Source organism: Xenopus tropicalis, chromosome 3, assembly GCF_000004195.4.
Source record: "Xenopus tropicalis strain Nigerian chromosome 3, UCB_Xtro_10.0, whole genome shotgun sequence".
NCBI lineage: Eukaryota > Metazoa > Chordata > Amphibia > Anura > Pipidae > Xenopus > Xenopus tropicalis.
Window position 1 is genome coordinate 119034586 of NC_030679.2, and position 17372 is coordinate 119051957.

A 17372-nucleotide genomic window follows, 5' to 3' on the forward strand; every position below is an offset into this window, starting at 1 on the left:
AACTTTAAAGATCTTTCATTCTGTTTTGACACTTGGGATTTGCTTAAACCCTGTACATGAACCTTGAAATGTGATTGGCCCCTAAATGCTTACCAAGGAGATTAGTGGTCAATGTTCCCTCTACATTTTTAAAAGTCATGTGCATGTGTCATGTTAAAAACAGTGTGCTCACAGACCTGAGACAAGAGGGGTAATTTAAGACACAAGTGCAGTTGCACTTGGCCGCAGTCAGTTGCACAAACAAATCCATTCATTCAGGGTGCCTTGCACCTCAGTATAGTTTCGCTCAGTGCCACTGCCTCCTGTTTTGCCCAGTCATGCCTATTGATGCAGGGGAACCCTGGAGCTAACACTTTTGAATTAAGCGGTGGCTCAAGTGTTCCCACAGCGGCGTGCGTCAATTTCTGAAGCGCAGGTGTGCCTAAAGAATAGGGTGCACACAAATTCTCACAATGAACACTGGAAATTACATCAACTGGCATAAAAGTATATTCAACACAATTGCATCCGATTCGCATCAAAGTGTAAGCGCAACTGTCATTGCCCCCTTGGGACCATAATTACACTGAAATCATGGAAAAACCACTGCATTGTGGGTAAAAAAACATGGCGATTGTTCTCAAATTTTTACATAGCCCACTATACTTGAGGTCATAAATGACACCTAAAATCTCTTGCCCCATCACATTAGTAAGTAGTCAGTACATAGCAGAGAAGGTAGTATATCTCAAGAGTTGTAATTCTCTGGCTCAACGACTGAGCAAATATATTGTCCAAAAACTACAGTCTAAAAAACTTTCTGCTTGAGAAAGAAAAACATAGTGCCGAAAAGCTCAACAGGGAGAATTATTGATGGCTGCTTTGCTGGTAGAACTATTCAATCACAGCATATTGTTCATGATTACTGTCTTTATGTAGGTTCTATGAAAATAACGACAGTTGAAAAACGACAGAATGAAAAACCAAAAATCTCCCACAAGAGGTTCCGTCTGTAGTTTCCTACATTCTACTTTTTTTTTTTTTTTTTACCAGAGTATACAAGGTATTGTCATCTACTGCTCAGCAGTTAATGATGTCTATTTAACAAGCCTGCCATATCAAGTAGCATGTCATTGGCAATCAGGTCACAAGCCAACAGGGACTGGACTATATGGAATAGGCCTCCGTGTGTAACACAGTTAATATACATTTAGGCTGTAAGCTCTTGTGGGCAGGTCCTTCCCATCTATACTACCAATATAATATGCAGAGCATATGGAGCCATTTTAAGCATAAAAAGGGAGAGCCTTAAAAAAGGGGAACAACATTTCAAATATTAAAATAGCCTAAAGAATGACTAGCAATCTTTATATATTATGTGGCTTTTTTGTTAAGTATAGTTAAGTAATTATTATTATTATTTTTCATTGTTGGATGAACTGGCAGTGTCGGCCCTGAACAATATGCTGCCCAAGACAGACTTTCCTTACATGCCATCCGCATTTACCTTTTATGGTAAAATATATGGTTTATGATACAGTAGAATGGGAATCACCATGAGATGTAGGTGGACTTGAATGTCCTAATATTTATTGTTTAATATATTTAATGTTTATTGTGCCAGTGGCTAGATACTAGGGAAACGTAACACCAGAGACTACAATGAACTGGTTCATGTGCTCCATAAAATGATTTCGTGATTTTTTCACATTAAAAGACTGCTGGAATGTTTAAGAATAGAATAAATGTAATTGACTTTTTTAACCTTGCCAACTACTGCATGTCTGTATGATATGGTGCATCACATCCAAAAGATTGTTGAAGATAAGGCTATTGCTGTTCATAGAGGGAAGCCTCCTTAGATCAATAAAATAGCAAAAATGAAGAGACTTTGGTAGAAATATGTCCTTCAAGACAGATGAATTAAAGAGAAATTAAAAAAACAAATAAATCAAGGTGTTTGTCATGAGTAGAGATGGGCCAAGTCTAACTTGGCAGCATTCTGCTTGACTGTACCACAAAATGGCAATGGATCAGCGTGCTCTGCTTGTGTTAGTAGAAATTCTTATGTATACTGGAATAATAAGCTATAATTCAGGCTGAGACTCTATAACTCTTCTCTGGCTGGGAATGAAGAGCTGTCACATAGTGGTGTGCGGGGGAGACTTGACTCTTCCACAAATAGCACAGCAGCTTCGAGATGCACAACACAGAAAGAAGTTAATTTCATTGTCCCAAAATAGAATCCAGTCCGGCAAGTGCTTAGTCAGATAATTTTATGGCCATAGAAGTGTCAGAGGAGTGCTGGCATTTTAATAGCAGGTAGTCTTTAGGGAGTGGATATACGTTCTGTGCCATGTGGTTGCTGAAATAAGAGGGTTTATTCTAAGCTCTGGGTGAAGAGTCTGCCAAAATAAATACCTTTTTTCCCATTTTGGATTCAGAAACATTTCTAGACTTTGTGCCTAATAAAGATAACCTTGAAACGGCAAAGGCTGATTGTATGGTACACCATAACAGCTCAAGTCAATGCTAGATATCCAACTTTCCTGTTGCTGAATTAGGCTTTGCAGATCTGGAATTTGTCCCTAGATGTTACATGTACTTTGGCCTGTTATTCCACCACAAATGCACATCATCTCGCTTATACTAGCTGTATAAACCATGTTCTGATCCCTTTGGCTTCCTCTGTTTCACTTAGTGTGCTACATCCTTATGGCTGACTGCTGGAGAATAATGGGAAGATGACACTGGTGTAGGAAATAATTAAACAATGCCTACAGTAATATTCAGCAGGAAATAAAAAACGTTTCCCCATTTTGACCTCCTATCGCTATACATCTCCGGAACTCAAGTAGCCTCTTTCAGCTCAGGAAAACAATAAAGGTTGTGTAAAATAGAAGTTCCATTTTGATACCCAGTCTCCACTAGAGTAAAATGTTTCTCAAAATCACTTCTATTCTACTGTTGCAAAATACTCGCTCTACTTGCAAATACTTGCTCTTCATTGGCCGTGGAAAAACCAAGTGAATGACCAGTCACCATCAGGTTAAGGTGAGTCACTCTTGAAAGTGTGTATAATTGTGTTTTTGAAGAAAGATTTGAGGTATTTTGGCCTACCTTGGGGAATTATTATAAAAATGGTGGATAAAACACACAGCATAGCCTTAATGGACACATGCCCTTAGCATCATTAGTTATGGCTGCTTTATCTGTACAGAAACTATGAATACAGAGGAATCAGGAAGAAATTAGATTGTACTTACAGGCGATTTAGGCTGCTCAGGCCCTGAAAAGCAGTGGCTGTTACACAACCTATTCTGTTGTTGGAGAGGTCTCTAAAGGGGAAAAAAAGGAAAACGTATTAGATCTTGTAACGATAAGCCCCACTGGCAATTGCTCAAACAGATATAATATCCAGAGGTTACTGAATGCAGTACTAGCTCTAAAGTATTTCCAACTTTCTTGGCAGATTTTTCTTTCTAATTTCACTTTCTTGGCTGATATTTGCCTGTTTATTAACAGCACAAATAAACTATTGCATTGTTGAGAAATGCAGCAAAGGAACTCTGTTCAGTTCCTCCTGGCGTCACATGAAGCTATCTGCACATTCATGATCTCTCTGAGGGCCAAGTCTTTTCCATCGGTGCCCTGGGAATGCTGTCACCACACGAGGTAGCCCAGTGGAATGTAGAGAGTTATGCCAAAGCTTCTCCATTCTGTACAGTACAATCTGATGTTTCCACTGGCTGTGCTGCTATCTAGAAGAGCCTGGTAAGAATGCTCGGAGGGCTGTATTTTTATTGTTGTCTGAAGCACTTGTGGTCATGCTAAATCCAAGGATTGTAGCAGAAATGTTTAATACATTCTAGGTTGCCTAGATATATATAATAATAACTTAGATAAAGATGATGAACAGATGATTTATTCTAGTTTTACTTACAGCCTCTTTAACTCGGAGAGCCCCAAGAAAGCGCCAGGTTCCAGCCTACTGATTAGGTTATTCTTCAGATCCCTGATAAGAAAGCAAAGGAGAAAGACAAAATAAAATGAATTTCTTTGAACTCTACCCAGGCAGCACTCATCAATAACAGAACTAGGACCTAAGTAAGAACTATCCATCTGGTTCCCATTTCTCTTGAATGTTGTCAGCCTTATATATAACCTGCAGATTGGCTGGAATATTGCTCAGTCAATCTGTCATTTTTAGACCCTTTATTTAAGAAATTACAATACTTGGCTTTCTGTACAATAGTATTAGCAAAGTATATTTCTTCACCTTACAGAAATTCTAAATAAAATATATGCATAGAAAGGCACGATGCAAACTCCCCACAATTCAGCACTTTCCCCCTAGAATTCCAGCCAACAGTACAAGCAATTTACTAACGTGGGCCAATGTGCAAGGCTTTGTAACGATATTTGATACACTAGGTGCAAATTACTTGCGTGTAAAGATAATACATCCTAAGGGAACCCCCAAGGCAGGTTGTAATTTCATGGCTCCCTTGTATCCCCAGTCCCTGTTCTTTGCACCTTGTGCTTCAGACAATTTATCAAAGCAGGCTTGTAAGCAGTTTATATATTAAAAATGTATATTGATACAAGTACTATTGCAAATTACATTTAAGCACAGGGTTTTGCACGTCGAGTGTGCAGCAGATGCAGAAGTGGTTTGCAGGGACACAAAAGGGCAAGCCTAATGTACTTATAAATATGTTCCTTTTGACCAACCCATCCCATCTATTTTCTTCAATAACACTGTGAAAATTTGAGTGAAGTTTCAGCAGTTTTGTACTTATAAGGGGCAGGCAGGCTTATAGGCACCCCCCTTTATTTCCCTAACGTCAGATGCACAAGTTAGGGCTCACCGACTTAAGGTGCAGTGTTTGGCAAGGCCCAGGACACAAGCAATGAATGAACACTAATGGACACAATTTGGCATCCCTTAGTGCTCTACCACTTGTGTCCATGGTCTTTCTAAATGACCCCTTATGTGTCACTTTCTTAAATTAAGATAAAACTGCTGATTTTCTTGACAATATTTTCCAAGGCAAATACATTCATGCAGTCTACATACCATTCTGACCCACTGTTAAATTATTTGAAGGCTATACAAAATGCAAAAAGTTGGCACAATGTGAACATCCTTAGATGACAATGACCTATCAAATCCCCATTCCCCTTTTAGATTGTAAGCTCTGTTCAGCAAGGCCCTCCTTTCCTCTTTTATCAGTCATTATATAGCGGAATAGATTGGAACTTTGTGCAAACATCTAACTACAGGATTCAGGACTCTTCAGTGCTGCCCTCCATGCAAAGCTGTAATGGCCTGTCTTGACCCTGTACATCCCAACTTGAGATCTTGGATCCTGTGAGCCATTAAGAAAACTAAGGGATTTAATATGACGGGCATGACTTTAAGTTTAAAGTAGGACCACTCCTCCCCTCTGCTTGCCAAGGAGTTGAGCCTATTTTTCTGCATTTAATAAAAAAAGATGTTCCTTTCTTTCTGGCCGCAGTTGAAAGCTGAGATATCTGTAGAGCCAATAAACAGAGGGAATTAATCATGTACATGGCGCAGGAGAGAATATTTCAGTGCTGACTTCTTGCCTTTTGCGAGAGATAAAGTAAAAAAGATCAGAGTCTGGGGGTCAGAACAACAGCTGCTTAACCCCTACTCTGCCGGCAATGTCTATAGAAAATCTGAATTGCAATGGAATGTGTGACAAGCAAGATGCTCCCATCTCTCACTGGTAAAGCATGGGTCTGAAAATACTCATTGTTGATTCCCACAGTCATGATATGTAACTGCCGCTTGGCACCCTGGGTAAAGTGACTGTCCATATTGTGCCAGTTATTGTCTTCACTTCCTCTGGGAGACCTGAACATTGAATAGAAACCCAAATTCTCAGGCACCATAAAGTTCCATAGGGTCAGAAAAAATGACAAGCACAGGGACAAAGTAAAATATCAAAGCAGCAGATGCCATGAGCGACAGCAATTAATAAAGGGCCTCATTGATGTGATCTGTCCAGCCAGTTTCCAGCCCCCACAATAGCTGTATTGTACATTGTTAGAACAGGGCCAAAACCCACTTTCCTTGGTCAGCGAGGGCAAGGAGGGAAAAAGAGAAACTTCTGTCTGGCACTTTGCATCATGTCATTTACTTAACGCGCTGATTTATATTTTGATGGGATGCATATGCTTAGGGATCAAAATGAAAGAGAATTTAGTGTTTTGGACAAAAAGGAAAAGTCATAATTTATTAAAGGCTTATAGGAAATCCATCACTGCTGAATAGTCCTTATCCCCAGGCCAACAGAAAAACATAATTCCATGGAAGAAGGATGAGGTTTCCAAGGAGCCCATCATTCATGGGACCCTTAACATATCTGTTACTGGTGCATACGTGTCGGAATGTACCACTTCCTTTCTGTCCTTCTTTACCATGTGCACAAATAGACTGAGGTATTATGGGCCTCCTGGTGGAACCTCTAATATACCAAGAGCAAGAAAGCATATATGGAAAATTCTGCAGAAAGAGGTAAATCAAATTCATAAGGATGTCATTGTAGTACGTTTGGAAAATTAGACAAAATCTGGTATAGCTTTAGCGTGTTGCTCTCATGACTTGGTGCCACATCACCTGTCTCTTTAATTGAGGCCAAGGGAGCAGGGAATGATAAAATGCTTTAAAAGATACTTTCTACCTTTGAACTCCAGCTTATTGAAGAACTAAACTGCCCCTGGGCCTAGCATGAAGGGACCTTGCGATGCTGAGAGTGAGATTTACTAAAGGAACTGCCCTCTGGACCTAGCATGAAGGGACCTTGCGATGCTAAAAGTAAGATTTACTAAAGGAACTGCCCCCTGGACCTAGCATGAAGGGACCTTGCGATGCTAAAAGTAAGATTTACTAAAGGAACTGCCCCCTGGACCTAGCATGAAGGGACCTTGCGACGCTGAAAGTAAGATTTACTAAAGAAACTGCCCCTGGGCCTAGAATGAAGGGACCTTGCGATGCTAAAAGTAAGATTTACTAAAGGAACTGCCCCCTGGACCTAGCATGAAGGGACCTTGCGATGCTAAAAGTAAGATTTACTAAAGGAACTGCCCCTGGACGTAGCATGAAGGGACCTTGCGATGCTGAAAGTAAGATTTACTAAAGGAACTGCCCCCTGGACCTAGCATGAAGGGACCTTGCGATGCTGAGAGTGAGATTTAAGTAACTGCACTCTGTTTTATGTCACACAGATGTGATCCTTGTACTAGTGTCACTTTAGATAGAAACACCTTTTCACTGTGCAAGAACAATTATAATTCTTTTATGGTTGCTTTTAAATCAAAACACAACCTGATAAAGCAAAGAGGGGATCAGGTACCGATCTACAGAAATAAGGTCTTCTTAGGGCCGTGACAGACGGGGAGATTAGTCGCCGTGTGACAAATCTCCCTTGTAGCGGGCAACTAATCTCCCCGATATGCCATCCCACCGGCTAGAGTGTAAATCGCCGGTGGGATGGCATACGCGGTGCAGCGATTTGCCGAAATCGCCAAAGTTGCCTTGAGAGGAAACTTCAGCAATTTCAGCGCCACATATGCCATCCCACCGGCGATTTACACTCTAGCCGGTGGGATGGCATATCGGGGAGATTAGTTGCCCGCTACAAGGGAGATTTGTCGCAGGCGACTAATCTCCCCGTCTGTCACGGCCCTTAATCTCTCCTGGGCTATTCAACAGTATAATGTCCCCAAATGCAACCAGTTTTTAACAACTTGTTCATCTGTTCATTACACTGGAGATTTTTTTACTTCTTCTGTAGCAATATATTAATTTATTTGTGTCCATTGACCCTATCAGACCCTGGGCTGGGTGTGGTTGTGACCTATTTTTTTTAGACCACTGGAGAAGATCTACACCCTAGTGAAAGCAAATACAACCTTCAGTGCTCCAGATTTTCCCTTAGCTAATAAGGATCCTGGGAGCTGCCCCTGTTTAGCCGTTGGCTTAATGGAGGCTTGCTGTCCCTGGGTAGAAGGAACTTTTTGAAATTTTCAATATCCTGATATAATCAGTAGGACAGGGGACAAGATTTTTGTTTGTTCTTATCGCTTTCCTGTAACAAGACTGGATGTACTATAACAGAACACAATGGAAAGCGATGTGGCCAAGTTAAATTGCTTCCCCCATCCTGCCAATAAAGAACTCATGAGCTCTCACAACTGCTATCTGAAATGTAAATGCTATCATGAACATTAAGAAAACAAGATGAGCATGAACATTGTGGGTGCAGTTGTCTTTACGTTATCAAAACTGAACTATGACAATGAACAGATTAGATTAGGGCCGGAAACACCACATAATAAAAGGATATATACTGTACATATATATATATATAACATAAACAGTGGAATAATCCACATTTGAAAACCTCATACTCTAAGCCACCTGTGAGTATATTAAGGATCCAGGATTCGGTTCGGTATTTAGCCATGATTCAGGCTTGTTCGGCAGGATTTGGATTTGGCCGAATCCACGGTCCTGGCTGAACCGAATCCGGATCCAAAAAATCATGTGACTTTTTGTCACGTAAGCAAGTTGAAATTTTGGTTCGTTAATCAGCCTTACTAAGGATTCGGGGGTTCGACAGAATGTGGACTCCCCTAGTGCATCCCTAGAGTATATAGGGACATCTGTGCAAAACACAGTGAGACCATTTACCTCCCAGATACCTGTTCCATCTCATGTACTCACCTTGAAATACACTGATTCAATGGACGCGTGGCACTTTAGTGTGCTATTGCACAGAGCTGGGTAGTTAAACTGGCTTTAGGATCCGTGTTTCTGACACGTGTGTAATTGTGTAGCGCAGCATGTACTAATATATCAAAATTGCTGCACTATATTTTGTTTTCCATATACGCTCTCTTTTTGAGCCTGAGAGTAGAGATGCACAGAATGCCAGTTTCAGTTTGGGATTCGGGCCGAATACAGCCTTTTTTTGAAGGATTCAGTTTTGGCCGAACCCACGGTCCTGGACAATCCGAATCCAAATTAGCATATGCTAATTAGCATTCAGAAAGGGTTAAATTGTCAGGGGGGGGGAATTTTGCCGTGCGCGACAATATTTAACCCCCTCCAATCCTAATTAGCATATGGAGATAACATATTATCTAGTTTCACTAGAGTGGGATTAACGCTGATTTTGATGATTAGATCTAGTTGTAAGTTTAAGGACCAAATGGCCAATGAGCAGCCAAATCAGCTGAAGATCCACTTGCTTGTTGACCCAGGCACAGGAGTAAATCTTTCTCTATATATGACAGCTTGTAAACTATTTCAGATGTTATAGAGAAGCTTTCCACCGGCTGATTCAAGCCATACCCCAGTGCCCAAATGGATAACTCCTCCAGGCTTTGGTGGCTGAGTCTGTGGATCCAGAAGCAGGCTCTGCTGACAGGGTGGGATGGCTCAGTGCAGTGGGACAAAGATTCATGATAGGAAAATGTTTTGGTCTGCATGTCACTCTGACCTCATTGCTGAATTTCGGTCTAAAGCCTTCCAAATAAAACAGGCCCAGGCGTTTCCCAAGCCATACAAGAAAAGGTTCCATATGTGTCAGTTCCACCCACGTGGTTATTAACTCTGTGTGAGAGAAGGACTGTATTGCTCTACACATAATGGAATACAAATAAAGACTAGATATATGACTGAGACAATGGGTTCCTTCGCACAACAGCCACGTTTAACTGGGTTCCTGTCTGCTTTAGCACATATTTAAGAGGCTAGAAGCAAGCAGCTGTATAGAATATTAGTGAGTTACCATGCAGCACTGAGGCTTAACACCTTGGACAGTACAAGTTTATTGGCTAATATGCACTGCTAATGAAGTCACTCAGACTCATACATGGACAAACCTTGCTTTTCTAAAGTCATATGTGAAAATCCCACTGTTCTCAAGCTGCGGTTACAGCCGTTGATGGAATGGATGTATCTGGCAGGACTGACGAGTTTCATTTCCAACCCAAACAGAACATTCCGGAAGAACAAAGACAAATGAGATAGGCCTCACATCTATAGAGCGCTAGCAGCATGGGACTCACTTCCTCACTAGTTATTATATTAAAAAATCCTGATTTATGGTATGAAATAGATCTCCAACAATTTGTCCCTGAGCATTGCCATGCCCATTCTGTTTAGAACAGGGATGTTCCTACGGTGGCCCCCCAGCTGTTCTGGAATGACAATTCCCATCATCCTTAGCCAGTCAACAGGTTGGAATTTTACTGTAGGGGTTATTTAGTAAGGGTGCAGGAATTTCTGGCCCTTTTTAGGGATCTAATGGGGCACTTTTGTTCAAAACAAATGAGGTTTTCCTTCTTTTGAAGGAAACAATATTATTTTTTTTTAATGGTGCTTTTTTTGGCTGTAACAAAAAGGCTACGGATTGAAGCTACAGAGGTTTTTATGGGTCTGACCAGGCACTGACCTTCAATAAAAACAGTTTATAATAACAGAGTTGATGATAGGATCACCAGGGACTGAAAATTATATTTTTATTATTAAGTATAACCTAGGTCCCATGCTTCCTGCCCTGTCGAGGACACAGTTGGACATGTACGGGAAAGGCATCCAGCTGCTTAAAATGCCTACCCTACTTAATATTTAAGAATTTAACAGTAAAGTAATAAAAGGTGCAATGTTTGCTACAGGTCTAGTAATCCCTAGAAACCAATCAGCAGGTAGCATTTAATGCTAAGCTGTTTGGAAACAAACCACTGCTTAGTTGCTAGGTTACCACAGACCCAAGCAACCTGAGAGCTGCTAAAATCCATACTAGAAAGCTGCAGCACAAAATAATTTAAAACAGCAAATAATAAATGAAAACCAATTGCAAATTGTGTCAGAATAGCATTCTCTACATCATGCGAAACATTTATTTAAAGCTGACCAACCCATTGAATAACCTAGTAAGCATGACCCATTAAAGCCCTGTGGGATCTACTCTGCCACATACTACAGATCGATTTAGTACCCAGAAGCCAGTTGGTCTGTACCAATAGATTGAGCCTGTGAATATAAAGTATTACGTAAGCTGTACATGTATTTCAAGTTTGGAATGCAGACTTTATGTTGGGGGACATGAGTGTGTCAATGGCTCTGTCAAAAGATCATCTGCCATTTTGAATAATGATATTTGCAGATATCAGCTCCCTTACCCCATCTCCCGACTCAGACTGTCTGGCATTCGGAGACAGAGATCTGTTTATAAACTCCTGCATTTCCCTAGGGAACAACATTGCCACCATCGCGTGTGTTTTAATGTTGGCCTTTAAAGCCACAAATGTCCTTAAATACTCATGTGTTCCAAATAATTAGCCTCCTCAGTCGCCTTTGTTACCACACAGACAGCAGAACCTGAGAATGGCAGCAACATAAAGTTCAACAGGTGTGAGTAGTTCATGGGGCCCTTGATTCACATTATCTAATTCAGATTTCTCTGTGCAGTGTATACAGGGGAAGCTACAGGCAAGCCCATAAGTGTCTGTTCCGGGGGGGAAGAGGACTCAGCTCCAAGTGAGGTGGATTAAAGGTAAAGTTAAAGGTAAAATCCTGCTAAAAGGGGTAGGGGTGTACTTAGATTCTCAAAAGCACTGAGCAGAAGTTTCTCAAGAAAACATCAGCTTGAAGCAAAGAGGCTCAATTTTAATGTTCAGACTCACCAATTCACCAATCTCAATTTTCTCAGTTTTCCAAACTTATCAGAGGTTATTTATAAGTGCCATGCAATTTTGGACAGAAATCACCATATTTTTTTACCCATAATGCAGTGTTTCTTCCCATAATTCCAGCATAAAAGTGGCCACACTCCAAATGACAGCGCGGTAACTGTGCCTGATGCTTCAACTCAGACACAACTGCACTTGCGCTTTGACCGTATGGAACCTCATCCTGAACTTTACATAATAAATAATGGTTTTCTTTCCACTGAGCGCAATCCCATTATTTATGCTGAATTTCCAACCTCATCATCCACAGACAGACTATATAAATATTTGAACCATGTATGAATAAAGTCTCCCGAGCACAGAGAATTAGTGGCTGTTTAATATAAACAGCTCTCAAGGATAAAGGGATTGGCATCTTTATAAAGGGCAGGGATGCCCCTTCTCCAGTAATACACAGAGATTCTCAACAGCCCTTCTTCAGAATGTCAATTCTTAACTTCTGGTACCACAGGCCAATTTATTCTGTGCAACCATAATGACACTGGGTATGTTTTTAGGCATTTGGTGCCCATAATTGCACACCACTTTCACCCAGGGTCATAGTACCCCTTGGTGTTATCATATAGGCATGCTGTGCTACCCCCCATGGCTGTATGTCTATGCTTCATAACATTCTGTATTTAAATCATTTGCTGTTTCCTCTGGAGATGCACACATGCACAACTATGTGGAAGGGTAAGTAGTCTGTTTGGTCACAAGTACCTTCAGGGGCATATTTAATATAGTGTATAAGCCAGCATCACCGGCGATGTTGCCCATAGCAACCAATCATTAAATTAGAATTGAATGGTCACTTACAAGTTAGAAAACAAAAACAAAGATCTGATTGGTTGATGGCTTATACACAATAATAAATATGCCCCTTAAAGAATAGCATTTTATAGGCCTACCGCACTTGCAATTGTGGTCATAAATGAGCCTTATTATCTGTTGTGCTCACTGACTGCCAGAACTAGAAGAATTGGAAAGAATGGAAAAGGCACCTTTACAGCACAGCTCTGAACTTGGGCATAATGTAGGCAGCCTCCCCTGGCAGATACTAGAGGGGACTACAGTTATATAGTTATATAGTCATTAACAGGCGTGTTGCCTTCATGTCTACTGTGCACTTTGTTATAGCCATGGCAATTAGGAAGGACACCTCTTGCAAGTGTGGCACTCTAACATTCACTTTTTTTTTCATTACTATTCACTTTTCTGAACATGAACTACTCCTTTAAAATTGCCACAGAGCTGCCAGTGGGGCTCTGTGCTTCAAATTGGTTGTAATTTAACACTTTTATTCACCCTTATCAATTTTTAATATGTAACTGTACAGCAGCCCAGTCTTATTGCCCTAATTAAATACTTATTAATGCTGGTTTCCAACCCCGTAGTGCTGACAGTCCCCTCACAAGTGGTTTTAATGAAGTCCCAATTTCTGGGATTAATTCCAGGCACTTTCCATACCATCAGCCCAACTGCATGCTGTCTATTAGAGGACACAGTAGCACGCTGAGCCCCCAGTTGGTGCCTGCAGCTTGTTTGTCTCTTCTTCTCTATTGAGGTTTCGCTGCTTCCTAGTCAGCGCTTCCCACTTAACCTTCCCTGGGGGGTTATTATGCTTCAGATTTAGAAAGCAACATTTGTGAACTGAGATGAGACTATTCTCCATATGCCTTTCCTGCCACTATAATTACAGCCAGCAAAGGCTTAAGAATCTGTGTTTACCTTCCACGTATTTGTCCTTAAAGTACAATTATACCTTCGCTTTATTCTTTTGCATTTGATTAAAAGAAAATATAAAAGATGACATTGTAATTATTTCCCTATCCCTTTGTCTCTCCAGCTCCCATGAATAAGTTACTTTCTCAGCTTGTAGTTTCAGTATCCATTGTCCTCAGGCTGCCACAGTGCATCCCTGCTCTCATTCCATAGCTAGGGTTGCCACCTTTTTTTTTTTTTTTTGTAATACCGGCCTTTGGGTCAGAGGAGTAAGCGTCACAGGGTAATGAAATGGGCGTATTGGCAGGGAAAATTCGCAGAGTATAGGCAGTCTGTACTTATAAGGAGTAGTAAGGAGAGGAGTAGTAGTAAGGAAAGGGTCAGGGAAGGGAGGAATCCTTTTCCTGGCTGGTGAGTTACTGGTTAGGCCACATGTGTCAAACTGGCGGCCCACGGGCCATATCCGGCCCGGCATGTAATTATATCCGGCCCGCAGGGTTGGCTCACACATTCGCCGTCATTCAAGAGAGACAGAGAGAGCTGGCTGGAGAAACCGGAGTTCTGGCACTTACACGGGGCAATAATATGGCTGCTGGCACAGGTACACAGGGCAATAATATGGCTGCTGGCACAGGTACACGGGGCAATATGGCTGCTGGCACAGGTACACGGGGCAATAATATGGCTGCTGGCACAGGTACACGGGGCAATAATATGGCTGCTGGCACAGGTACACGGGGCAATAATATGGCTGCTGGCACAGGTACACGGGGCAATATGGCTGCTGGCACAGGTACACGGGGCAATAATATGGCTGCTGGCACAGGTACACGGGGCAATATGGCTGCTGGCACAGGTACACGGGGCAATAATATGGCTGCTGGCACAGGTACACAGGGCAATAATATGGCTGCTGGCACAGGTACACGGGGCAATATGGCTGCTGGCACAGGTACACGGGGCAATAATATGGCTGCTGGCACAGGTACACGGGGCAATAATATGGCTGCTGGCACAGGTACACGGGGCAATAATATGGCTGCTGGCACAGGTACACGGGGCAATATGGCTGCTGGCACAGGTACACGGGGCAATAATATGGCTGCTGGCACAGGTACACGGGGCAATATGGCTGCTGGCACAGGTACACGGGGCAATAATATGGCTGCTGGCACAGGTACACGGGGCAATAATATGGCTGCTGGCACAGGTACACGGGGCAATATGGCTGCTGGCACAGGTACACGGGGCAATAATATGGCTGCTGGCACAGGTACATGGGGCAATAATCTGGCTGCTGGCACAGCTATATGGGGCAATAATATGGCTGCTGGCACAGGTACACGGGGCAATAATATGGCTGCTGGCACAGGTACATGGTACATTTTTTAATACAAAAGTATGGCTACAAAGCAGCAGGGTTCATGTATTAACAAAGGGCACCTTGTCAGTAACCCTAGGCAACCAATCAGCGATTGGCTTTTTTAGCTAGCTGCAGGTTAAACAATGAAAGCAACATTTGATTGGTGGCCATGGGTTACTGTCCAGGTTTACATTTGCCTTGTGTTTGTGAATGAGCCCCCAATTGTTGATGTAATGATTAATCTTCCATTTATCGTTATACAGTATTGTATTGCCATACAGTTGCTGTATTGTAGATATATTTGCTCCATTCTGAGTAGTGGAAAGGCTGAAGCTTGCCCAGGACCTATGTACTCTGCAAAAAACAGTTTATATAATTCCCATCCAGTATAAAAACACCGATTGCATGAATCATAAGCTCCTTCGCGCACAGTCTGCACTATCAAACATTTACATTGACTTTGATGAATGAGGCTAATTTCATTAGGAGTAAAGTTTTCCATTCAAACTCCCTCCCATGCATAACACTAGTACCCTGTATTAATGATGATATATGTTAGTATTTTATAATGCTGGTCATTGTTGGCACAATTAGCAGCACAAATGTTAGTCTTTTGCCAACAGGTGATGAAGGAAGAAGATTTAGTAAACCTCCCCCAAAAGAGATCAAGCACTATGTAATCACATACATGTATCCAAAGAAAGCCTTCTTATAGCAGCCTCCCCAAACAAACATTTCACCTGCAATCTCTAGACTTCAGACAACAAACTTTGATTGTTTGCACTACATCAGGGGGGCTAATTCAGCTGTGAAGGACACTGTTATTCCAAGACAATGTCTAACTGGACCTTGTTTATTGTGGTTTTTGAAGTATTTACAATTGTGTTCTGCATCTGTCGGGTTTTTACCTTTTGCCTATTCTCATTAAGAATGCCTTATGGTCTTGTTGCATCAAACAGAGAAAACAGGGAAACTAAATGTGCTTTCATTTTGCAGCTTCCTGGTTCTTCAGAGCAGTAGTGGGGGGGGGGGGGGAAGAAAAAGCAATTACTACAATTACTAGTCAATTGATAAATCCCTGGTATAATGGTCTCCTCCTTATCTGTAAGTCCAAGACACAGGAAAGGAGTTTTTTATTATACAGAGCTCATTAATAAACTCTCACGATTACAGGAGGATGGAGGGGGTTCAGGAAATGTTAAACAATATTTAAACACACTATACAAATATGGATTGTTTAAATAAAAGAAAAGGCAAAATAGATGTTCACCTCAAGTCCTGTTTGTGTATTTGGTGTATGCTGCCTCTTTAACTGCTGTCTGGTTCATGATCAATTAGAAAGCCAGAAATGAAGATAAATTGTAGAGGACCAGAAATGTAAGCAATTCAAAATAAAATAACCCTTGTGGTCAGTTGTTTGGTTGCCAAGGTCAGTGACCCAATGAGACACAACTAAAACCACTATCCAGCTCCACTGGGGCAGGGACGGATATATAATCTCTGTAGATGAAATATGTTTGGTCTGTATAAATAAAGCATAATAATAACTCCAGTGAGAATGATATTGAGCGTCTGGGTGGCTTCAAGATCAGCCCAATTCCCATAACATTCCAACAGTTTGCCAATGTTGATGTTGCAGAGGATTTTGGGAGTTGTAGTCCATCAGTTGCTGGGAACACACAAGTTGGAAAGCATGGGGCTACATTCCGATCATGGTGTAGCAGCGATGGTGAATCTTTCACACAGAGCTTTCTCCATAGGCCGCCCTGCCCCTAGTGTCAGAGGGTCTCTCTATGACAGGCCGCAGGAATGCGAATGTTTATATCAGTGTAGCTAAATAAGGCCCGCAGTGATTAACTGAGCACTACAGGGATAAGAACAAAAAAACAAACTAGGCAAAAATACAGAAGTATTAAGAAAAAAACAATTATATAGTGTGGTGCGTTGTTTAACTATGGAACTCCAGTGCATTATAATGAGCCTCATCAAGGGATTATAATGTGCCTCATCGAGGGATTATAATGTGCCTCATCGAGGGATGAGGATTTTTTTTACTTAGTTTTCCTTTAAAAATGTAGTGCAACATAAAGGCACAGCTGGTTGTACACACAGAGATTTTTAGTTCTACATAATTGCATTTATAGACCGTATGTGAACCATTTGTTTCTGATCACTTGAGGTGCTATATACTATGGCCGAATGGAAATGTACTGATGTAATGATTTATCATTATGGTACTGCATTTACCCAGAATACTAATTACATACTAATTACTACTCTCTCTTCTTTCTTTGTTGTCTTTTTGAAGGGACAGCGAAAGTATGTGTGTCCCATGTGTACCCTATGTGTGCCTCAAAAGATACACTGGTGCTATGGTTCTCAAGACTGAGCAACAATAGCCATCTCTTTCTAATGACATCTGTCCATCATATGGCCAAATTAAGCTAAAGGCCCCCATACACGGGCCGATAGAAGCTGCCGATATCGGTCCTTTGGACCGACTCGGCAGCTTATCTGCCCGTGTAGGGGCAGA

General features: G+C 41.5%; 1 protein-coding gene across 1 annotated transcript in view; it reads right to left on the bottom strand.

The window, feature by feature from the left end:
* adgra2 (adhesion G protein-coupled receptor A2) overlaps nt 1–17372 on the bottom strand; it is a 91186-nt gene that overhangs the window by 18914 nt on the left and 54900 nt on the right. Inside the window, exons 3-4 of the mRNA XM_002932954.4 lie at nt 3923–3994; nt 3246–3317 (exon numbers count right to left, since the gene is read on the bottom strand). Of these exons, the coding sequence (XP_002933000.2) occupies nt 3246–3317; nt 3923–3994 (144 nt within the window). The remainder of the gene's footprint in view (nt 1–3245; nt 3318–3922; nt 3995–17372) is intronic.